This window comes from Barbus barbus (genome assembly GCF_936440315.1).
Source record: "Barbus barbus genome assembly, chromosome: 2".
In the NCBI taxonomy this organism is placed as follows: domain Eukaryota; kingdom Metazoa; phylum Chordata; class Actinopteri; order Cypriniformes; family Cyprinidae; genus Barbus; species Barbus barbus.
The window spans coordinates 25,473,954-25,499,568 of record NC_136730.1 but is presented as its reverse complement, the minus strand read 5'-3'; the positions used below and the strand labels follow the sequence as shown (position 1 = coordinate 25,499,568).

General features: G+C 38.9%; 2 protein-coding genes across 2 annotated transcripts in view; both read left to right on the top strand.

Annotated features, from left to right (window-relative positions):
- Positions 1 to 8,956, top strand: part of LOC306885430 (T-cell immunomodulatory protein-like) — a 137,805-nt gene extending 128,849 nt beyond the window's left edge. Inside the window, exons 16-18 of the mRNA XM_079441930.1 lie at positions 740 to 822; positions 2,021 to 2,138; positions 7,532 to 8,956. Coding sequence (XP_079298056.1) covers positions 740 to 822; positions 2,021 to 2,138; positions 7,532 to 7,591 — 261 coding nt within the window. The 3' untranslated portion in view covers positions 7,592 to 8,956. The remainder of the gene's footprint in view (positions 1 to 739; positions 823 to 2,020; positions 2,139 to 7,531) is intronic.
- Positions 8,957 to 9,357: 401 nt separating this feature from the next.
- LOC306879270 (neuropilin and tolloid-like protein 2) lies at positions 9,358 to 24,427 on the top strand. Its single transcript, XM_079432076.1, has 9 exons — positions 9,358 to 9,720; positions 13,324 to 13,380; positions 13,857 to 13,997; positions 15,306 to 15,554; positions 16,441 to 16,488; positions 16,806 to 16,933; positions 17,597 to 17,825; positions 20,476 to 20,589; positions 22,083 to 24,427. Exons 1-9 carry the CDS (start codon positions 9,711 to 9,713, stop codon positions 22,778 to 22,780), a joined length of 1,674 nt encoding a protein of 557 aa, XP_079288202.1. The 5' UTR covers positions 9,358 to 9,710; the 3' UTR covers positions 22,781 to 24,427.
- The last annotated feature ends 1,188 nt before the right edge of the window (positions 24,428 to 25,615 follow it).

The window sequence follows — 25,615 nt, the reverse complement described above, 5'->3', positions numbered from 1 at the left end:
AAAGGCTGTTTTCATTGGCTCTCCCGTCTTAGTTCTGTCAGTGCTTAATTGTTATTAGTATCGCTCTAAGAGCAGAGTAAATATTTGACAAATTAGCAATTCGGTTGGCCTGCATAGAGTATTTGAAGTGAACATCATACATGGGCTTAGCGGCTGAAGAATTTGATTGGGTTGTAGCCAGTTTGAGGTAACGGAGTTGAACTTCACAGATATTTTTAAAACTTGTTTTGTGTAGCTTTGATCACCTGCCTGCAAATGGCTTCCCACCTACTCATCTGCACTTTAAAGTGATGCTGAATTCTCTGATTGGATTCATCGCTCTTCCTCGCTTCAGTAATAGCACAGAAGCTTCACTTCACACTGAGAATATCAGCACTTGAAGTGTAGCTCTCCCTCTAGCTTGTAAAAGTTTAGTTAAACAGTCTAAATGTGGGCTAAATTGGGTGACAAGTGATGTTGGAACTGCGTATCAGCCATTATGTATTTAATGATGACTAAAGATAGACTTGTGTTAAACATGCCCTCTTCTCCATTAAGACTCCTCACTTCAATAATTTCCAGTTATACAATAATACAACCTCCTTCAAATTCCCCCGTCTTCCAGGCACATCAGCTCAAGTGCATGTTTGCCAAAGGACAGCTGCAGAAATTGAATGTGCTGTAATTTCCATAAAGGCAATGGAACTAATATTCTTTGCGCTCGTTCTCTCTCTCTTCCATCATATTATTTCTCCTGCAGGATGTGAGGAAACAGGAATGGACCGCTATCATTCCTAACTCCCAGCTCATCGTTATACCATACCCACAGAATGACCCTCGCAGGTACACACACACACACACTGGGTTTTGTGTTTTATAAAAACTTTCCGTAGACACGGTTTTTATACTGCACAGACTTTACATTCTATCCTCTAACCATAAAATCATTACAGAAAACATTTTCAAAAAAAAAATTATACTAATAATTTAGTATGATGATGCTCGTAATTTTGTCCCCACAGCATGAAAATTTCAGGTTTTACTATTCATTATGGTTCCCACAATGCAGGTAGTACCTGGACCACACACATACTTAAGTAGGAAATCTTTATTCAAAGTCTTAAATTAACTTTTATGGAAAAATTGACTAGCCAATTATATAAATTGTATATACTAATATATAAATATACTAATTATACTAATTACTATAATTGTTTCCTCCCTGAACTGTTAGTATAAAACAATATATGAATTCTACATAGAAAAATTGTAAATTTTACAATAAATTTTTTCCACAACATTTCTGTGTACACTTTACAAATATTTCCTACGTTTATTAATATCCAATAGAGATGCAAACTCACAGCCAATTAGATAGAATAAACTTGTTCAAGTAATTAAAAGCAGTTTCACACTGTCACTGCATCCGTCACTAGCCTTAATCAAGACCGTGAGAAGGTATTTCCTCAAGCATTAATATTTAATGTGTTTACCAGCACAGCCGAAATGTATCTTAATGAAGCTGTCCGCCAATCTTTATCATAAATATTTGAGCAGATCACTTGATTTCCCGCTATTCTGAAAACAGGCCCCGCTCGGGCTCCTTCAGCTGCCGTTTTGCTTTCAAACAATTCACAATGATAAACAGAGCATCTCTCGTTCCATTCTCTCCAGTAAATGGAGAGCATTCCACCTCTTGTGCTCTCGCTCGCTCTCGGTCTGTTATTTAAAGCGTCTCATCTTGATGTCCTGATGTTTCAAGCTTGTCAGAGAATGCGTCAGGACTGATTATATTTAGCTTTCTCGACTTCTTTGAATCATCATATTAAAGCTCGCGCATGAAGGTACACAGAGCTAATAAGAGGTTTTGTCAGTGCTGTAAACTCTGCATGTCACTGTTTTGATGATCAACACAGGTTTCGCTCGGTGTAATGTCTTTATGTGCTCTCTCTCATGTCGTTTCAGAGTTTTGAATGATGTTTAAAGTTTTAAAGATGGTGCTCTGAAAAGTTTTCTTTTGTCTTTCTGTCTGTTTTTCTAGCTGGAGTGCAAAGCTCTACCTAACCCCCAGTAATATAGTCTTATTGACAGCGATAGCACTGATTGGCGTGTGCGTCTTTATTCTCGTCATCATCGGGATACTGCACTGGAAGGAGAAGGTGAGAAGGAACATCTCATCCTTTTATTTTCAGCCTCTCTCACTCCTCTGATCTGAGCCCAATTGTACCTCACTCGCTCCTAGATTCCCTATTTCTTCTGTGGATGTGCTTGAAACACTCCAGCATCTGCATTTTCTTCTGCAGCGAAGGATTGTGGCCTCACACAGACTCATCCCTTGGTCTTTGTTCTGCACATGTCTGAGCAGATGGGTGTGTCTGTGTGCACCCTCTTCGAGGGTGCTCCACACACACTGCTATGCCGCTAATTTCTTTGTTCTGTCCTTTCAGCATATCAAATCTGTTCCTCATTATCCCACACAACATGTCCTCCAGGGTGTTATGTGTGAGTTTGTGCACATGAACGCGGGGCTTTTTGTCTTTGTGTGTGGGAAGGTGATTGTTTGTTTTCTTGTACGTGTACCTCTGAATGTGTGAATTTGTTCCTTTTAAACACTCAGGATGGGTCACAACAGTCGGCTAATCAACTAGTTGTCCCACAACTGATTTTTGAGGTTGATGAGTTGATCTAAAATTTAATTAGCGGGCCGCACTGGGCTTTTAGCTGTTAGACCGTTTGCATGGTGTAACTCTTTCAGAAAAGTTACAGCTGTACACATTCAGACAGATATTTTTGACTATTGCGTCACATCCAATGATGTTTTTTAGACGCCGTTTCAAGTTCAAAATAGTCCAACTTTTAAAGACCGCTGCATTCTGTTCTAATCCGTTTTTAAGTGTTTTTGAGTGTAGGAACATCTTATGTAACCCCAAGAAACACGTCCAATTGGGGTAAACGTGAAACCATCTTTCCTTAAGACTAATTAGCCAACTAGTCGTTCAGTTTAGAGTTGGTTTATAAATAGAATTTCCCTGCTGAAAAAAAACATGCTTAGCTGGTTTAAGATCAGCCTAGCCAAGATGGTGTTCAGGTGGAGTTTCCTGTTCCACTTTATATTAGGTGGCATTAACTGCTATGCCCTTAAATCAAAAAATAACGCAATGTACTTATTGTGTTCATATTGTATTGCAGAACACTTCTGGTGCTACTGAGGTGGGATACGGGTAAAGTTAGGGACAGGTTTGGTGGTATGGGTACGTTTAAGTGTGGGTTAAGATGTAAGAGACAGTGTAGTTAAAAGTGTAGTAATTTTTTTTACAGATGTAATTACATGCAGGTATTTTTTTAAATATAAGTACAATATAAAAACTTGGACAGTATGTACACAATAAGTACTTTGTATCGAATGATTAATTTTAAATGTAAGTACATAGTAGTTAAGGTCACCTAATATAAAGTGGGACCAAGTTTCAAAGACTGACCAGCAGAAAAATGCCAAAACCCCCTCTAAAACAGTGGTTCTCAATGTTATTTACTCCATGTACATTTTCCTTGCAGAGTAACTTCTTATATATCCAAATATTAAGAGCATTTTGACTCTCCATTTTATTGCCCCTTTAAAGCTATTTTTTTCTTATTTTGAGTAATTTTAAGTAATCTTGAGGCCCCCTAGTAGGCCCTGTCTCCCTGGTTGAGAATCAGTTCTCTAAAACCATCCAAAAGAACAAACTAAAAGACCAGCTAAGATCAGGTTGATTTTAAGTAGATTTCCTCTGCTCTGAATATATTTCCTTTTCTCCTTTTTTTTTTTTTTGTTTTTTTTTTTTTTTTTAACAAAACATTTTTATAATTTGTGCTAAGCTGTCACAAAACTAAGGACTTGTGTTAATATTGCCCAAAACCCTTGCCTAGGGAGTTTCCAAACTTTTGGCGGGTCCTCTAGATCTACAAATGTATACCACATGATACTGTGACACAGGATGCATGTTAGAAAACATAAAAAACAAGTAAATACATGTTTAAATTTATAATGTTAAAAATAATGATATACTGTGAAGGCTTGCAAATATTTGTTAAATAGCAACATTTTTTCATTATTTTGACTGTCTGGTGCACCTGCCCACTACCACCCAGGTGTGTTCAGGGTGTTTATTGGGACACCTTTTTTGTCTTTTTATTCTTTTAAGAGCACCTGTTCATGTATTCAAAGGCATTATGCCGGTCCTGGCTGTGCTCTGAGTGCGCATGTGTGCGAGGAGGGAAGAGCTGTTCTGGTGTTGGCTTCCTCTCAAAGCCATCTGCTGTGGGTTCCTGATTATGCGCGCTGAAAACCATAATTGCTCTCTGCTCAGGGAAGCGCTTCCCACTACACGACCTTCATTGGAGTTGACACTGCATTAAAATAACATGCTGGCTCCATATCTCTCTTCCTCAGCCCTGCAATTATATATTTGACAAAAGGGAAGAGAGAGGCTGAAGAAAGGCCTAGAGAAGGGAGTATTTTAGCTCTTTGTCTTGTCTTGATGACTGCTTGATGGAGCATGGGCTTTCCTGATGCACACGTTCAGGTGACGATTAGCATTGCTCACTTATTCAGCTATTAAAAGGTCAGAAAGCGGCCCGTTTTCCTCCGCCTGTCTGAGAGAAGCTCCGCAGCCCGGTTTTTCTCTGCACAAACTGATGCTCTGAACTGTGTAGGCTGCAGGTGGTCTATTATCGCATGTTGCTACATTACCAGACTGTAACACATTATCGCTCGCTTTTTCTGCGACTCTCTCCATTTTATTGCAGCTTCTCGTGATCCAAATATAGCACAGCTCCCCAAACATGCCCTGCTTCTAGTCATAGAGCTGCATTTGAGTAAATGTTTTTGCATGGAATTTCAGGATAAGAATGAGCGTATTGTGCAGATTGACTTCAACATGTGACCCCTCATGAAAATGCATGTTCTCTTTGGACACGGCTTAAAACGTCCGATATACAAAGTGTTTTTGTCTCTCTCTTTTTGTATCTCCATTGCCCCCCATGACAGCTTGTAATTGAAGTGGCTTTAGTAGATAAGAGAGGGCAACCTGTAGTGCCTGTGAAAATAGCATTTGGAGAGGACTCAGCAGATTGCACCATTTTTGCGGACCGTTCCATTTGCAACCCTGTGGGAGGGGCACGATATTAGAGAAAGATAAGACGCCGTATTTCCTTTTTGCCTCTGGCTCCTCTCTTCATCCTGCTCAATGTCGCGGGAAAGACACAAATAGGTGAGGTACTGAGGTGTTCTGTATTATTTGCATGTCTGCATGGGGCAGAAACACACCTTGTCTTCCTGCATGCAGACGTTCTCGCTTAAAGAAATGCCTGAAGAGTTGTGTTAAGACATGATGACAAGAAAAAGCGTTTTCTTTTTTGGTTTTTGTTTTGTTCTTTTTTTATTGAATTTTTGGGTTATAATGACAAAAGGAGCTACACCATCTCAATTACTCAAAAAGAACGAGAAACGTACAGTTGCACCATGTGTTTCCTTTAGAAATTGGTTGATACTGGATATTTATTTAATTTATCAGTAAATTAAATAAGCATTGACTTTTTGGTATCGCCCAGAATTTTAAAGTTGCAACCCAAAACAGAAGTAGCGACAAATCTTATTTTTTGCGTATTTTTACATGCATATTTTAAACCTGATTTTGTTGTATGGAGGCACATCTGAATGTGAACTTGCAATCACTTGTCAGAAAGGGGTGGGTTTATGTGGAAGAAATGTTTAGAGAAGTCTGTTTTTTCACCAGAAGATCCAGTTATGATTAAACATTTGAAGGCCAATTATTTTATTTTATGAAACAAGCATAGTTGAATTGTTCACAATAAGATGCATTTATAAAATAGGGTGAAGTCCATGTCATGGCAACTTTAATATTGAAGACCCAGCCATTGCAAATATGTGACAAGTGTACAGCAAAACAGGCGCTGGAATTTAATTGAATAAATAATGTAATATTGATCTGTTTATTGAGTTATAATAGGAGAACATGATTTTAACATGGAAAGGTCTTTATAAAATTGCCTCGCAGGCAACATGACTGCGTCTAATCCTCCTCCATGCGGGCGACTGCGGATGTGTGTGGGTCATGTGAATGTCAGCCTGTCAGTATAGAGATCCTGTACTATATGTTGCCTACGGCTCCATCAGTACCTGGTTTTTATGTACATACAGTATATATGTTCAAGCATGTCAGCACCTTGAGCTGTGCTTGTTGGAGAGCACACGTTAAACCCAATGTGTGGCGGAGGAATTCAATATGTATTTCTGTAAAAAGGTAATGCAAAATTGTGGAAACTGAACTTTCCTTGGTACTGTGCCTGTGTTAGACGTCATGTGAAGTTGCATCATTAAATAGCTGGCAGCTGATCTGACAGAGACTATTACAGTACTATTACTAACAGGCTGCTGCTGGAAGAACTAAAACTGTCAGACATGCTAAAACTGCAAGTATTGCTATTTAGTATTCCTGAGCTTGAAGGAGCGTACAGGCTATTTTTATCACTGACTGTAATTAAGTCGAGCACTCATGTCAGAGTAATCAATGAGTCTATGACTGGCCTGTGACTCACTGAACACACTTAAATGGACCTGAAATGAGGGTGAACCTGTAGGTATGTATTTGCACTACAACCCTCAATTATGGCAATGAAAGTTGGCGAATAGTGATGTTGATGTGACTCGGCACCATATGATGTGGAAAAATCCGACATATAGCAGTATATCTTGTGAATAGATATCATCTGGATGCTCCTGAGCAGATAGCGTAGGGCTTGACAGCGCTCAGTCAAAGCCTCTGGCTCTTTCTGCATGGTCTGTAAGATATAAAGTCCTTTTAAAAAGGAAACTAATCCCTTCTTATATCTGTCTGGCACATTGCTTTTTTTTCTTCTTAACTGATTTGCCATTTTGCTTATGACCGACGTGCTTTCCACAGTTACTAGGTGGGAAACGACAAACCTAAAGCTAAAAATACATCCTTATAAGTGACCCTCGTAGAACAGGAGAGCCAATTCACAAGTGTTTCACAGAGGGACCCAGTGTGTGAGTCACTCATACTAGCTGAGAATAGACATCGTTTTTGCCATCACCGAGACAGGATAATCACTGAGCGCACACACACACTCACTTTCCAGGCTTGGCAGTGTGTGTTATTATCAGTCTCGGGCAGCAAGTGTCTGGTGTTGGCTCTATCTGTGATCGCACACAGAGGTATTTCGCCGTGGTAAAGTGTGCCATTGTGTGTGTAATGAGTTCTATGTCTGTCTCTCTCTCTCTCTCTCTCTCTCTCTCTCTCTCTCTCTCTCTCTCTCTCTCTCTCTCTCTCTCTCTCTCTCTCTCTCTCTCTCTCTCTCTCTCTCTCTCTCTCTCTCTCTGTGTCTGTCCTTTTCCTCTCCTGATGTATCAAATGCCATTGTATTGTGTTTGCATTCAACTCACTGGCAGGTTAACGTGTGAGACGCAGCTTCTGCAATCAGGACTGTGAAGTTACAGCATGTAGCATACTTTGTTTGTGTGTTACAGAAAGCAGATGACCGGGAGAAGAGACAAGAGGCCCATCGCTTCCATTTTGATGCCATGTGAGAGACTGGAGAGAGAGCGTTGTGTGAGCGCTGGGAAGATTGGGTCTTTTATTTCAGTGGTTTATTTATTTTCACTTTTTTTCCACACTGGAGCATTTTTATGCATTTAATAATGTCTGAAATCAGAGGAATCCATCTAAATATGAATATTTTGAACAGCTATGTCTCTGTGGATCTGTTGACTTCTGAAGAGAAGAGGTATGTTTCTGTCAAGTTTGTTTACATGATCCTAAACGCATAATGATGTTTGCACATTGAGAAGAGAGAAAAGTATTTCGTTTATTTTTGTACTTTGGTTTGGGATGAAACTCTTTCTTTTTCTGTATTGTTAAAGTGACTGGTAAATGTCAAGTGGGCAGAAACAGAACCGGTAATTTTCTCTTCTTGTTTTGTTTCAAGTTTTGAAGGACTTAATTAATTGTCAGCCTCTGTGTCTATGAATGTGACTGCATGGTAGTTCTTTCACATCACTGAACCTCTTCACTAAATAAACGCTTTGAATCTAAGCGCTACACGAGGCCCCCTGTTAACAAAGGTTTCCTCTGCAAACTGATTTTATTAGGCATTTAGCTGTATGGAGTCATTAAAAATGGCATCAGTCTTTCACAATAAAGTATTGCATTAACTCTCAACACGCAGTACCAACCACATCCAAATGATTCCCCAGAGAGTTCAGTGTTTCGATTCATTAACTTGACACTGGATATCAACATTGTATAGGAAGTCAAGTCCCCAATCTTAATTGCCCATAGTCAACATAAAGCAGGTTGTTGTTGCTGCATGCACTCTATTGTTTGCACTCTAGTAATTCCCTTTGTGTCTGTCGTCTTTCCAATCTTTCTCTGGGTTGTTTTTCCATTGTCACTAATGCCTTTAGGTACGTTTCCTTGATTTCTGTGGTTTTATTTCTTTCTTTTACTTGTTTTTAAAACACTGGAAATGAATAATGTGCTGCTGAAGAATGTTCAGTGTGAAGGGTTTTGTTCTTAGCTGTATATATCTGACAGGTGTTCTGATTCATGCATTGATTTATATGCTAATCTCTTTTACCTTTAAAAATGGTGTTGTTATGGTGCACCATATGCACATTAATTAAGTGATTTCAGTATCAAAGGCAAAATCAATTGACAAACCACAATAACAGCTGCATACTAGACCTGCATGTTAACTGGCATGCAGTTATTGCAGATGGTTTTCACTAATAGTTTCTGGTCAGGTGCATATTGGTCCTAACAGGTTGTGCATCTGTGCTCTGTTTTAATTATTAATGAATCACTCTCAAAATGTTTTTGGTTGCGTTGATGTGTCAGTAGATGTCTTTTGGAATGTTGTATTGAAAATAAAGATGACCAATGCTTTATTACCTAATGCGTTTCCCTCAAGTTGTTTTGGGTTGATTTGAAATTCACTTACAGTTCGGATACATCTCCAGAAGGTATAGCAGATGAGTCAGAAGATACTAGTCATCGGCAATGAGTTCATATCACGTCTTGTACCCTGAAAAAAATAACTTGTGTATTCACAATGCATTCATTGAGAGGACTATGTTTAATAATTAACACTAGACTATCGTCAAATTATTTAAATGAAATCATGACTGGAGGCTGTTGTTTGCCTACATCGTCCCTAGTCAAAAAACACCCTGCATTACAGTAAATTACTCAACTCTTCAATAAAGAATAAATCAATACACTTGATGCTGCGGCCGTGGCGAATCACGTCACCTTAACTTGACTCTCGTGAAGTGCGCATGCGCACCGGCTGCTCATTCACGCGAGCAGCGCCCGAAGCTCAAATGAGCCTCGTTTAGTGCGATCACCTCAGTTCAGCCCGAGACTCCCGCAGACGCGCGTCTCTCCCGGACTCTCCGCGCATTTGAATGGTGATGCACTGCATGTGGATTTACAAAGCAATTTCTCAACAGGATTATTAACTCACTGTAATGCGGACTTGAGGTGCGTGTTCTCTGTGAGGAATACAGTGGTTTCTTTCCAGTTTAAAGAATGGGATTATCGAGATCGAAGAAAAGTTGGGATTTGTAGGTCTGGTAAAATGGAGAGATAAAGCTCGTCTACAGAGCTCACCAAGGTGGAAGCAGCGGTAATTCACAGCGAGAGGAAATGCACAGAGGTGAGTTTCAACCAACATTTCTTTTTTGTTGTTGCGTGTCTGACAACACATCGCGGTTTGGTTCTATACGGACATTGCTGCAACAAAACTAATACAGCTCAACATTCATAGAGCCGTAATAACAAGTTACAGTTTTCAGGACTAACCATGGCGTCGCCACCTACAGGTGTGCTTTTGTTTATTAGCCATGTATCGCATGTGCCAGTTCTGGCAAATCAATTTCTATTCGTTATTTGCTTCATTTTCATTCAATCGTTGTTTATTTGTATGACGGGAAATGTATCGTGTTATTGTTAGCCATCAAAAATTGCCATTTGGACGTTAAAAGCTGTATAGTCACAGAACAAAAGGCGAGTTGCATTAGATTTCTGCAGCATCTCTTGCAACTTCGCCGCGTGAGCGCGTGGCATTTGCAGAAGCGGCGCGCGAGTGCTGAAGTGACAGCTCCCGCGTGCCACATCTGGAGCGCGAGCTGCTGCTCCCCAGCCCTCATGACCCCCTCTGCCGACGAAGCGTGGCATCGAGGTTCTTTTTCCTATTTTCAACTCCCAGTTAGCTAATTAATTCAGATGCAAACAAGACCAAATGTGGTAACGCTTTGTATAGCAATGTAGGCTACATTACAGGTCAATATAATTAATATAATTAAAATATTTCATATTCACAAAATATGCATTTTTTTTATGTTGTTCACTATTATTTCGCTTTATTTATTTCGTTTTAGGTGAATGTGAAAGACGATGTTGGCGAAATTTCACTCTAACCTACATTAATTTGCCATCAACTGCTCTATTACACATTTGAATTACAAGCGAAGCGTTGTTGATTCTGCGAGGAGATCGTACTGTTTTGCTTATAACGAGATGCGTCTGTTACGATTTATCCAACGGTGTTTATTTCTGTTTGTCTTACTGTGAGTATGGCCCCAGAGAAAATCAAAATCACAAACTAAACAAATCTGTTTTTGTAAAGAAATGGAGACGTGAAGTATTTAACACCAGTATGAGTAATTAGTTTGAGGCATTTATAGTTCACGTTATGCTATGGGCAAAGTGTCACCTGTTTTTAATTAACTTTAAATCCAGTAAAGTGCCGCATTTAATTCTAATGACATTAAGCCCAACAGTTCAGTGGAAAATAGCTAGTCAATCTCTTTGGTCAATTAAAGATATAATAAAGCCAGAATAAAGTTTTTTTTTAGTTTTTTCCTTAGTAAAGAGATTTGTTTGGGTTTTTGTGTGGAGACACTGCTCAAAAGCATCATAACATTTTAACGCTTCATCCCATGGGGCTCATCCCAGATGTGTGTTCATTTGAAACCAGACAGCAGTCAAGATCATTCATGCAGAAAATCAGATCCTATGTGAGATCTGGAGCCACTATTGCCATCCTCATTTTAAGGACAAAACTTGATTTAATTAAGTTAGGCTACTCTAAAACCTTTTTCATTATGCATTTTCCATTTGCCTTTAGCCTTGTATACAAGTTGTGGGCTATTTAAAAATATTTTTGTTGATCTCATATCACACAAGATAAAGGCTCCCCGGAGAGCTCTTTGGTTCATCTTTCATGTGTGTTTGTCTGACATCTCTTCATACGGTTCCTCCTTTAGCGTGAGCGGCGTGTTTCATCACAAGGAGTTTGTTGACTTTTCTTTGCCAAACATGCATTTTAGCAAATGAATCCACATGCAGATGTTGTATTATTTCAGGTCAAGGTAAACAGTCTGCTGAGGTTCAGCCCAAGCAGTAACGGAATTGTCTTTTGATACCCTAGCAGTAAACCAAACATTAATAACATTTATTTTTCTATCAAATGCTATTTTTTTGTGACACATTTTTAATGATACAATCAAATGAAAGATAATTGCAGTGTTTCGTCTGATGATAATACTGAAAAGTACTGTTGCTATGGTTACTTCCTTGTCAGGTCAAAATAGGCGCCCTGCCCACTAATCAATAATAGAGTCATTATATATATATCAGTGGCCCTGCCTTACTTTTGGGGTCAAGGAAATGTTTGAAAACCCAGCTGAAATGATATAGGCTACATATAACACATGCTTTCAAAACCCCCCACGGGGTGCCCTGGAGTCCCCTGTCCTAATATTTATTTACATGTATTCATAAAGATGTTTCATCTTTAAAGCAACGTTTGAACAAGCTCAGAAGTAGTGCAAGTGCAATAAATAAATGTCGAAGGCTGCGCCCTCAGGAGGTCGTTTTTGTCCTAAATCTTTGAGGATGTCTCATTTCAGAAATTAAAAAAAAAAAAAACTTTCAAAATGACTGTTATTCCTCGTAAATTACAGTAATTTCTTTCCTACTCTGCAATGTAATGGTTATTTTTCTGAAATGATACCGTCTGGATGTATGCAGCCAGCACCTCTGGAGGGTTACCTTAGCAACAAATTGCTGTTTGAGCAATTTCCGGTGTATTATATATATATATATATATATATATATATATATATAGAGAGAGAGAGAGAGAGAGAGAGAGAGAGAGAGAGAGAGAGAGAGAGAGAACCTTTATTAAACTGTCTTTAAAATAGTTGATGATTACCTGACAATGCTGGGTTGGCAAACGACAGTTCTTCTTGCATGAGACAAACCTCTTGAACAGAAAACAAAAGTTGGACCGACTTTGATGACATGTTTCCACTGTTATTAAAATTGTAAGTTGTGTGTGTGGGGGTGATGATAAATTTGACATCTCCTTCCTAAATGCTATAATCAAACTCTCTTTGTCTTAAAGTTGCTGAAACACACGTGATTTTCTTCCACTATAGAAGTTTAGCAAACTATGACAAGTATTGCTTCTGAGAACCCCGGAAATTTGCACACTGGCTGTAAAAAGGTGTACCAGAATGAAAGCAGAGGCATGCTGTACTTGACATTGCTCACATGTGGCCGTCTTCAGCTGTGTCTTATCATACCTAATGAATGGCAACTGATTGGCCTGAAAATAAATACCAATTTACTGCCAATTCAGTGACCAACACTATAAACACACTTGAGACCGTTCATTGCTTTATTCTCACAAAACCCAGAAGGAAATAAAGTAATATTGCATCATAATTGAATCAACAATGTGGCTGTGTGTGATACTTGGTCAAACATTCCCTGCCTCAAAAATGTATCATTAAATGACAATTTGGCCTTGTGTCAGAGATGGGTGTCAAGTGCAAGATTTGTTTTGACATGACAAGGATCTTCAACGTTTGATCAGTCTGACAGATTTATTCCTGTCCAGATGTGGGGCTTGAAGAGTAATAGAGGAGTTTGGTGTGATCAATGTGCCCCACAACGCCCTTCACAATGAATCAGTGCTGTTAGAACAGTCATTTTCTGGCAGAGAGAGACGAGACTGGATCAGTCAGATTCTGTGCTGTTTTTAAGGATCTACCAATATCAGGATACTTAAGAATCCAAGTCATTTCCGGTATGGTCATTTTACAGAACTGATACAGTATTACCCAGTCTTGTATACGGGTGTCCTGAACATCGTGTCGGGTGAAGGACACGATTGTGGCTAGAATGTGATGTCACATGCCTATTTTTGTCTGCTAACATTTGACATGCTCTTGCTCACTTTTGTTTCCAGCCTGGGTTCTCCTCGTTGTAATAGAAGAGGGATTTGCCCTTGCGCAGAAAATTAAAGGTATGACTCACACATTATCACACTCATATCGGAATTGTCAACTGTGACAGTCCTATCTGTACACATTTTTACACTGGGCGCTTGTAGAGGGTTTCTATGAAGCTCTTTTTGCTTTCAGTTTCTGAACAGTTTGTGTGTAAACTGGCCAGTAAATGTAGAGTTTTAAACTCATTAAAAATGCAAAAGAAATGCTACTTTTGATCAGACAAGAGGATCTAGGGTTGAAATATTTGTTTTTGTATTTCTTTAGAAGCTAAATGTAAATATGTACAAATTTTTTGCTCAAATCAGTATCGGACTGTATGGTCAGCTGTTGATGACTGTTACCGTCTGCAAAAACACTGACTCAGTCTCTTCACTCTGCTTCAGTGATTGATAATCTTAGTTGCACTTTTTATTTTGATCAAACACATGCAGTATTCTGTCTGTTTCATTCCTGTTTCCTCTATCCCCCCTTCATCTATCTGTTCTCACAGAGACGCAGAATGCGGGTGAATCTCTGTCTAACGCTGAGCAGTGCGGCCAGTGGACACGCAATATCAATGGAGGGCTGTTTACATCTCCAAACTATCCTAACTCCTATCCACCCAACAAGGAGTGTGTGTACATCCTAGAAGGTAACCTCCCTAAAAGCAAATGAAAGAAGCCTCTCTGGCTATTCTTCAGCTGTTAGATGTCAAACTGACAGTAACTATTAATAACAGCATGATTGATGTTGGCCTCAAGTTAACAATGTTTACTAATACAGGAGTGTTATATTTTGCCTCTAGGTACTCTTCTCTTTATTATTATGGTACATAAAACATTAATTATATTCTCTAAGCAGCATCATATCTGCTGGTGCATCTTAGTATAACACTACAAGTGTGAATGACTATTTTCTACTGGCTTATTTGAAGCAGTGCAAGAGCGCCCCCTGTGGGCGAAGTACATTTATATGCGTTAATAATACATTGTGACGGATGTCTTTTGAGGGAATAAAATAAATATATAATTTTCAAATCATAATTTTAAATTAGATATAAGCATTATTTTTATGGTTTTTGTTGAATAAATAAATGTGGCTACAATTGGTTTGATTTCCCCTTCAGACCAACAAGACAATGTAGATAGAGTGCGAGCATTTTAATACTTGCACGTGATGGAGTTTCAACATTACCCAATGGCCTAAATTACATTAATTTACCCTAGGGGCTTATTATAACTGAATGGATAGAAGTAATCCTGTGCATATTTATTTGCATGCCTTTATATGTAGAACAGAAAGAAGCAATTTTTTTCTTTATAAATAACTGTAGAATATGCAGAGTCTTGTGTTTTTAATGCAAACAGCAGCAAGTACAGCCGAACAAACCTAAATCAACAGTGACATTGGTTATTTGTTTCAGGGACTGATATGATTATGGTTGTTGTGCCTCAAGCAGGTGACCTAAATTCAAAATTGAGTTAGTGGGTAGTGGATGCTTCATTGTACTACATGTTTGTGTATTTACGTACAAAACATAGTGGAGATTACTGTGGACATTCCTCTATTCGTATTAATAAATCAAAATGAATTCAAATGAGATGTGCATTGCAGTATAATGGTCTATCATGTTCTTTCAACAGGACTATGAAAGAGAATTCATCTTCATTTGTAGTAGACGGTCTGTTCATAATGTGGACACTGGATGTAATGTGGAAGTAAAATCTGTATTGTTAATTTTTATAAATTTTCTGTGTGTGTGTGTCAGCATGAGAGTCTGTGCTTGACTGGCATATTAAAATTGTACAATGTAGTATTATTGTGTTAGCTCAATTTCTGGAAGGCGTCCTATAGAATAGACAATTGCTTCCTCCAGCACAGGTTACCATGTCACAAACTGTACAGTTATAAACTAAATATAATGTTTTCTCTTTCATTCTCGATTCCCTCTCTCCTGCAGCTCTCCCTCGGCAGAGAATTCAGCTGGCCTTTGACAAAACGTACTATATCGAGCCTTCCTTTGAATGCCGCTTCGACCATATTGAGATAAGAGATGGTCCCTTTGGTTTCTCCCCTCTTATTGATCGCTTCTGTGGGCCAAAGAGTCCAGGCGTGGTCACCTCCACGGGCCGCTTCATGTGGATCAAATTCACTAGCGATGAGGAGCTTGAAGGTTTAGGTTTCCGCGTCAAATACACTTTTATAGCAGGTAACCCTGACAGTGAAAGCAGACAGTTTGTTGTATCTGCTTCATAAATGCATTCTGAATTTAAAGAGGTGGCTTTGATGCTGTAGAGTCCTTGCTTGCCTGTTTACATTGCAGTATTGCTTGTCTGTCTGTCTGACTTGATGCATGTTGTGCACAAACAGGAGTTTGTATTCAGTAAATTTGACTGAATCGAGTGATTTAAGCAGTTGGTGATTGGATTCCATTCTGTTCAATTTAATTACCTTCGCATATAAATGTGACCACCTTCCTTATGTAAATTAGATTTCACAACAATTTAGTAATAATCCTCAATGGCAAATTCTGATAACAATTTTATCATTTATGGCCACTATTATATACTGTAAAAAGTGGAAACCTGTAGTTGTTACCTTAAGGAGCTGTTTCTACCTGATCTAATCTTTGAAATTACTTTTGCTGGTATAATTTAATGTGTTTAGGTTGATTCATTGATGTTATTTTTATTTGAAATTTGTTACTTAAAATCTATTTATTTAGAGATTATCCACATGAAGCACATTTTTAAGTTAACATTTTTAAGTGTAGGAAATATTCATGCAAGCTTGCTGTTGTTGTTATGCTCTCCTTATACTTTGAATACAAATACTTCAACTTGATTTATTTGATTTTTAGGCATTACCATTCTGGGCCAAATCCTGTTCAGATGCAGTAGCTTTAAGACCTTCAGATGTTCTGTGTGCTTAAGGTCAAATAAGACAAACACTAAATGCTGTTTATTAGATCAAACGACAGATCTTTGCACCGTAGCACCCACGGCTCTCTTAAACTGGATTTTAATGCACGTCTGGAGCATGGGATTTCCAGCATGTGCTATCTGGGTAATGCGATATCTGTCTTATCATTTCAGACCCAGACTTTCATTTGCACGTCGGTGGATTGCTAAATCCAATTCCAGGTAAGCTCCTCAATATTTTCACCCCCCACTTCAATTCCATCTCAAGTGCTTTCTATTCTCTGCGGCAGGCTGCAGGCTATCTGCCACTGACATCCTCCACTCCTCCCTCTCTCTCTGTTGGTCTTATGCTGCCTATCTGACTCTGTCTCTTGTCGGACTTTCCATTTCTGTCTTCTCGAAAAAACCCTCTATTTGCTTCCCATTTGCAGTCACTGCTTTCTCTTACTTTCTTTTTGCTAGTGCCACTTTAGGTTTTCTCTTTTCCTAATTTCACTCTTCCCTGTATTTTCCCGCTTCCACCCTTTTTCCTTTGGCAGATTGCCAGTTTGAGATCAGTGGTACAGACGGAGTCATCCGCTCCAGTCAGGTGGAAGAAGAGGATAAGATCAAAAATGGAGACGCGTTGGACTGCATCTGGACCATCCGTGCCCCTCCGCAGTCCAAGGTGACTCTCTTCGATTCTCCTTTACTTGCACAGCTCATCAAATGGGATGACCCTGCTCTTCTGCCACCGGCAGATATATGAGCACCTAAAACCAGGGCCTGACGAGACCACAGGAGGCCATCAGGCCCCCCGACCCTTTTTCTGCTGAGCATTTTTCAAGAGCTCAAATTAGCAATGCAGCAGCAGCAAGTATTAGGCCAATGATGCAGAAATGGCGGTAGCGCCGAATCAGCAAGTACTAGGAATAAGACTGAGGGAAGAAAACGGCATTAAGATGGCCCGGGGATTACACACTCACCTGCACTAAGCAGACCGGAACACTTAGCAGGCTAAAAAAACTCCCTAAAGAACTTGGCAGAGGAGTGAATGATTACAAAGCATGAAGATAAGTCATTAGAGTTGTGAGGGCCAACTTTTTTTGTGATCTTTTGTGCATGCGTCTTAAAGAAAACATAGCTTGGAGCTCTTTTTTTGTTATTCTCAGTAAGCAGTCCCCATAGATCAGGACAGTTCAGTTTGTGTCAGACCCAACTGCAGCAGTATTTTCTGTGCTGCTCGAAATTCCTTTTTTTACAAATTGCTGTATTCTTTCTTGTCCTGTTCGAGTAAGCATTTTGCAGAATCTAGCTGATGCATTTGTTAAATGTTGGTTCATCCCTGCAGATATACCTTCGCTTCCTCGAGTACCAGATGGAGCACTCAAATGAGTGCAAGAAGAACTTTGTTGCCGTGTATGACGGCAGCAGCGCCATTGAGAACCTGAAAGCGAAGTTCTGCAGCACAGTGGCCAATGACGTGATGCTGGATACTGGAGTGGGCGTTGTGCGCATGTGGGCCGACGAGAGCAGCAGACTCAGCCGTTTCCGCATGCTCTTCACCTCATTTGTAGATCGTGAGTATAGACATTCTTAATGTTCAAAAGCGCAGTGGTGGTAACTAATACAGAATGACATAGACAAAGTGAGTATAGCCAAATATACAGATCATTAAAATACACAGTGAAGACTATTAGTGGCTGCTTGTTTCATTGAATTGGGAAGCATTTCATGGGCAAATCAGTGGCTTTCATGGTGCTAGAAAGTTAGTATGGATGGATGTGACCTTTGGAGAAGTCTGTGCCACGTCAGCTAGCAAAAAAAAAAAGCTAGAGCCAGCAGGCTGGGTAGAAACATCATTTATATTTCATTTTGTAATGTGCTTTAGGCAGAGTCTGCCTGTCCAGGATAGAAAGCATTCTTGCTAACCGCAGTATGAAAGCAGCACAAAAACAAAGCAAGCAGGATAGATCCCTAGGTTATAATGTGCCAAATTTCATTAAAATTACAAGCCATTAACATAACTTAATATGATGCAAGAAAATGTTGCTGCACATCTCTGTTTAACTGTTACATGCACTGGGATTAAATATTGTTAACTGTCAACATTTACATTTTAATGCATAAATTGACATCAGCTCTTTTCAAGCCTGCAAGTTTATCACAAACGTTGCTTGAAATGTCAGAAAAAGATGTTTAATAATTGACTGAAATCTGCTATGATCCATTGGAGCTGACATGAACAAGCTGGCATTTATTTAAGAATTTAGCATTTAAGGAATGTGAAGTTAATTAAAGTGATCTCTGTAGAAAGCAGTGATCTCAAAAAGCCAATTACTCCCCCAACCTTTGCATAGGAAATCAAATAACAGGGCTATAGTGTTGCACATTTCTCATGCTAATGGATCTGTCTTGATGGACAATTGGAAGTTATCTGCGCCTGCTGAAAAGAAAGAAAACACTAAATGAAGCTTTATTTCGTGAGTTAGATGTTTTAGTATGAGTGATGTGTCACATTTTCTTTCCACTTTGCTTTTCAGGACAGTTGCCGTTTAAAGGTTGTATGCAAATTGCGGAAAATTACCATGGAGCAAATGGATATTTTTTCTCTAGTCTGTAATACTTTTAATAAATGCCAGAATAATCAGAGGAATTAATTGCAGGATTCAATGTCAACAATGTCATCTGAATATTAATCTTGCTTAAGAGTGCAAACGCAGTGGCAAATGCAAATGATTTTCATTGCTGTGTTTGTAGAACTGCTGAAAGCCTTGCAGCGCTGTGAATAGATTGACACAGCCAAGTTGTGTTTGGATTAGTTGGTTAATTGAATACCTTCACTACCATCTTGGCAATGAGCAACAATTTCACTTTCTTTTCCACTGTTTCAAAACATCACATACACTCTGAACACTACAGAAGATTTGTCCTTTTACCATCAGAATGCACACTAATACCAAGCTTTTTTGTTTAACAATCATAGATGATGTGGTACAGTAGGTTATTATTCGACTGGTTTGAGTTTTCTCTGGTCCAGTTCCACAGATTCACTGCCATTCAAAAGTTTGGGGTCACTAAGATTGTGTAATGTTTTTGAAAGGAGTCTCTTATGCTCACCAAGGATTTATTTGACCAAACATACAAGAATTATGAAGTATTATTACATATTTTATGTAATATTTTCAAATGCCATTTATGTGACGAATCTTCAGTGTCACATGATCCTTCAGAAATCATGCTGATTTGCTGCTTAAGAAACATTCCTTATTATCAGATCTTAAAAACTGTGCTGCTTAATATTTTAAGAAACTGTATACATTTTTTAGGATGCTTATGTATTGAAAGAAAAAAATTGCTTGTAATAAGTGGCTTTACGATCATTTAATGCATCATTGGAGAATGAAAGTATTAATTTAGTAGTAAGCAGTATTAGTATTAATCTTACTGACCACAAACTGTTGAATGGCAGTACACATTCATCTTGTCAGACTGTGTACATCCTGTTCTGGATCGTCACCCTTAATGTTTCTTCTCCAACTAATACACTTGGCGTCTCACCCCATTCCTCTGATGAGCGATAATGTATCAGGGGATGTGGTGTGACTTTGGCAGTCATCAATGGCCACTGTTGGAAGGCAAGAAATGTCTAACAATTTTGGAAATGAGCACAGTATAGTGGGAGCATGGAGCCGTTGCCAGGAAATTAAAGTTTCAACCCTCTGTCAGAAGCACTTAGTCCTATAAACTGGGTGAGATTTTTCCCTCCTCACTCAAGCTCTAGCACAGCAGTTATAAGGAGAATGCTTGGGTTTTGGCATAAAATGGAGACCGAGGGATGAGGCTGTGCTGCTGAAAGAGGGAGACGCATTGAGGAGATGAGTGTCAGGGTTTACAGAGGCAGCCTGAAGGATTCATCCCCGGAGATCAGCACTCACCTTCAATTACAAGCTTATCTCCCCCTCTCCCTCGCTTTCCATTCTTCGTTACCCTCTGCTCTGACTAGCATGCTAAGCATACGTTCAGTCAAGAGCTTCATGGCAACTTGGCCAGATGGGCTTTGTGATGGCTGTAAGATTTGATTTATAGTGTTGTGCTCAACACCCGCTACACAGCCTGTGGCACCGGCATGAGGCGCACGTATCTGCAGACGGCCTCCAATGAGAAGAGAGGATGGGGGTTGCCTTGTTTTTGAGAGATTTAATCTTTTCTATCTGTTCTGTTTTTCAGCGCCATGCTCCAGCAGCACCTTTTTCTGTCACAGCAACATGTGCATCAACAACTCACTGGTGTGCAATGGCATTCAGAACTGTGTTTACCCTTGGGATGAGAACCACTGCAAGGGTGAGTTACTGCAAAAACACCAGCTTCCGTTTCCTCACCTGCAACAGAAACCTCCGTTTGTAGTTAAAATGCTATTCTTCTCTGAATAAATCCATTCTGTTTTTGTAACATGTTTTAGTGTTGTTGTTGTGTTTATTTTTAAAATATCATTTGGATTATTCAAAATTTATTTTTGAATATACACACTACCAAAAGTTTGGGGTCAGTAAGCTTTTTCATTTTTTGAACTGTTTTCTATTTTCATATGAAATCTTTTAAAATGTCATTTATTCCTGTGATGGCAAAGCCATTACTAGTCTTCAGTGTCACATGACCCTTTAGAAATCATTCTTATATGCTGATTTGGTGCTCAAGAAACATTTTTATTATTATCGATGTTGAAAACTGTTGTTAATATTTTTGTGAAAACTGAAACATGTTTTTCAAGATTCTTTGATGAATAGAACATGATTTATTTGAAAAAGAAATCTTTTGTATCATAAGAAATGTCTTCACTGTCACTTTATTAATTTAATGCATCCTTGCTTAATTCTTTCCTTTGAAAAATCTTTTGCTTTAAAAAAAAGGTGTAAATCCCCAAATTTACACATTTTCATGTAATCTTTCAGTCAGTCTGTTAATTCAGAACCCGAGGCAAGCTCTTCTCCGCCAGCTCTTATAGGATTAGTTCAGTTCCAGAATCAAAATTTCCTGATAATATACTCAACCCTGTGTCATCCAAGATGTTCACGTCTTTCTTTTTTAAGTCGAAGATTAATTAAGGTTTTTGAGGAAAACATTGCAGGAATGTTCTCCATAAAATGGACTTTAATGGTGGCCAATAGGTTGAAGGTCCAAATTGCAGTTTGAAGCAGCTTCAAAGTGCTCTACAAGATTCCAGCCTAGGAAAAAGGGTCTTATCTAGTGAAACAATCAGTCATTTTCTAAGAAAAATACAAATTTATATTCTTTATAACCACAAATGTTCATCTTAACCCTAAACCAATACACTAGCAAAATCCTTTTCTCTGTCTTTTCTGCATTTCTCCTCTGCTTTAGCTTTTTTTTAAGCTAGCCTTCTAATAAATGTGGCATTGTATACTGTGAATATTGTTGGCTCTGTGATGAATTGCTTATGCTCCTCTCTTGTAAATCCCTTTGGATAAAATAATCTGCTGAATGCATAAAAGTAAATTATACTGACTTAAACTAATACCATCCGAGTCTTTTGTTCACAAACTGAACTGGTCTCTGTTTTTGTTGTTGTGAGCAACTATCAAGCTCAAAACATATTATATATATTATTTTGTGGCATATTTTCCCTCTCCATTCTATTCAGGCTGCAAACTCGGGTGTAATATAATTTCAAGATTTAGACATCTCTGAATGAGTCAACTTCTTTGTGCTTTTAAATATGCTGTATAACTAGATTTTAACGATTAAAAGTATGTATGAATGTCTCTCTAAGTTTTAAAGTTTGTTTGACTAAAAGCTCTTTGTTTCTCCACCCCCAGAGAGAAAGTCCAAGGGACTCTTTCACCAAATCACAAAAACACACGGCACGGTAATCGGCATCTCTGCAGGTGTGGTTCTGGTCTTGCTCATCATTTCCATCCTGGTGCAAATGAAGCAACCCCGTAAGAAAGTAGTGGCCCGTCGGCCGGCGGTCTTCAACAAAGGTGGCTTCCAAGAGGTCTTTGATCCCCCCAACTATGAACTGTTTTCACTCCGCGACAAGGATCTGTCGTCAGACCTGGCTGAGCTGTCAGATGAGCTGGACGGATACCATAAGCTGCGGCGCTCCTCCACCATGTCTCGATGCATCCACGAGCACCACTGTGGTACCCAGGCCTCCTCGGGTGGCAGCACGAAGCAGAGCCGCACCACGCTCAGCTCAATGGAGCTCTCTTACCACAACGATTTCTCTAAGCCACCGCCCATGAAGACCTTTAATAGCACCAACACCGGCACCTACAAGAAGAGCTGCTACGGCTACAAACAGACTCACGACTGTGCCGAGCAGGTGATCGAGGACCGCGTGATGGAGGAAATCCCCTGTGAAATCTACGTGAGGGGTGGGAGCGTAGGAGGGGCTGCAGGCAGCATTGGAAGCGGCTGCGGGAGCATTACCATCCGAAACCATGGCAGTGCTCGTAGCAACGCCACCACCGTGGTGGACCCGGGACAGCGCTCCATATCCATGGACTTCTGAGATGGCAAAGAAGGACGAGGGAGAACGAGAGCCCTGACCACAACTGACTTTGTCCTGCATTGCTGTTTTTAATGCATGGGCTCTAGTGTCATATAGACAAGCACGGATTGCACTGAGTGAACAGACTGTACACGGACAGCCAGAGATGACGACGTGTGGCTGGCTATTTTAATCAATGTAAATTTAAAATGAAAGATAAACAGTATGTAGGTTTTGTGTTGTTGCTTGGCATTAATTCACGTTTTGCATAATTTGACTCTGCGGATAACTCTAATTATGCTTGCATAAAGATGACCTATTATGAACTGAAGACAAAACCATCCCCTGCTATAACCGTAAAAGCTGTTCACACCAAGGACGATAACTATAACATTTTAATAATAGTTCTATTTCTATGAGAATAGTGAAGTCCACACCACAAGTACAGAAAAAATATTGTAGAAAGGACCTTTCATTAATATTTATAAAAAATGGCAAGTAGCACATTGAATTAAATGTGAAATTTTAGTAGAAAATAGACAGACTGAAAGTATTTTCTTGTAAAACATACTTCAATACACTCTTAAAAATAAAAGGAGGTTTTTGCAGTGATGCCATAGAAGAACCATTATTGGTTCTCCAAGGAACCTTTTAGTGAACCGTTCCTAAAAGAACCATTTTGAGAGAAAATTTTAAAAAATCTAAAGAACTTTTTTTCGACTATAAAGAACGTTTTCAGCATTTGAAAGGTTCCATGGATGTTCAAGGTTCTTCGTAGAACCATAGATGCCAATAAAGAACCTTTTATTTTTAAGAATGTACTTCAATCTGTTTTATTTACACACATATTATATACAGAGGAACAAAATCATTGGAATCATAACATTTTTTTCCAGCTGGTGATCGATAAAAACGTATCTGCAGTGTGTGCTTATAATAAACAGAACGTTATGGACGTGTGGATGCTAATATAGTTATCGTTCATGGTGTGGCCAGGCCTTTTACACCGTGCTCAAAGCAGACAAGATCAGAAAGGTTTCCATCCACTGAAAAAAAATACTGTGTGACGCGACAATCACAGCTAATCGGGACACATTTGAAGTTTAATATGCAGCTGTGGTCATTGCTGTTTAGGGCAAAAAACTAGTTAACATGAAGACAGAGGATTTAGTGTTTGCTTTGGACACGGTGTTCAGAGGAACATGCTTTTGAACAAGAATGGCTACTAGATCAAATATTATCACAGCCTGATTTACATATTTTGCCATTGGGGGGTGGGGGTGGGGGGTTATAGTTGCTTTTTAGCTTTTGTTTTTAGCAAATTCCCTGTGTGCACTTATCATTGTGTCTCAGTGGCCATTAAAGACCACAGCACATATATATTCTTTAACCTATAAACATACCGTTTTGGAGGTCAACCAATCCATTACAAGCTTCAGATAAAGTGTGGAAAATTGTAAATGAAGCTTACACCTTTTGTATAGAAATTATTCTTTTTGTTGTTAAATAAGTCAAATTACGCAGGAATATATTTTCTAACCAATATATGTTGTATATCAAATTATAATTGCGCTTCCATTTTAGTCATAACATGAATAACTGTAAAGATGTTGATGTGAGAGATGTCCAATTACATTTTAATAAAATTACACCACCTGAAGTACATTCGAACAATCTATGATGTGCAACTCGTGAACCACAAAAAAAAAAAAAATCCAACATGCACTCTTATTTCCATTAGAGTCTACATTACTTTCCTTCAGTCAGCCCAAGCTCACCAGTAATAATATTTTATTATTGTCATTACTGGACACGTCTGCACACTAAGAACATGCCTCGCTTTCATCTTCACTGTCATTTCATTTTCTGTTCACTTATATTCCTGTAGTCCTCTCCCAGTGTCCATCTCACTGATCTGTCATGTTGAATTAGACTATGGGAGCACTCAAGGCCTCAGAAGTCTTGAAAAGGACAGACGCAGCACAGGTCACAGCCTCCATGAGACCTGAGGCTCAGCCACCGGTGATTGTCACTGAGGTTAAAGTCAGTATGAATTTTGAAAATGAAAAGCGCCCCCATTTTTTTCCTAATACAAGGTTCTGGTTCAATTGAGAATGATTCATAGCATGCTATTCCAAAGAAAAAAATTTTGTCTTCATTCTTGATCAGTTCACAAAATTGAAATTTTGCACACTAATCTATAATATGGCTTGGAATATAGCACACAAGAAACGTTTTCATCTTTGTTTGAAACAACATTAAGGTGAGCATACATACATATCCACACTGTCATCAATGGCAAAATCAAGTCAGGCTCACTAGGCTCACATTTACACATGTGGTACACACTTTTATCCAAAGCATTACATTGCATTCAATGTTTATGTTTTATCAGATCGTGATGTTCTGGGAATAAACCCCATGACCTTGTCATAGTTATAGCGCCATACTCTTCTCTTTGAGCCACAGAAACATGCTTCTATGTTGGAATAAATGTCAGTAAAGGCAATATCACACAGGCATGTCTAAGATTCAGCTGTAGACACATTAAGTCCAATGTGCTGACAATGACTTACAATAAAAACAAACAGCAGGAAAATATCCATAAGGAATGTACAGCTAGATGTTGAGAGCAACTGTAGTAGTTTTAGAAGAAACACTATTTTAATTTCTTTTTTCTTTTTTATAAAAATCTCTTTGATTAAACCATTTTTAAACGCTTTGTCACATTTCATTTCAGTCTGCCTGTGAAAAAATCTCTCCTGACTCCTTACCACTTGAGTTACACTGTTTACATAAATCCTATAGTTTCTAATCATTTATCAGAAGTTCTGTAAAGCTTGTCAGGCCTAGCAA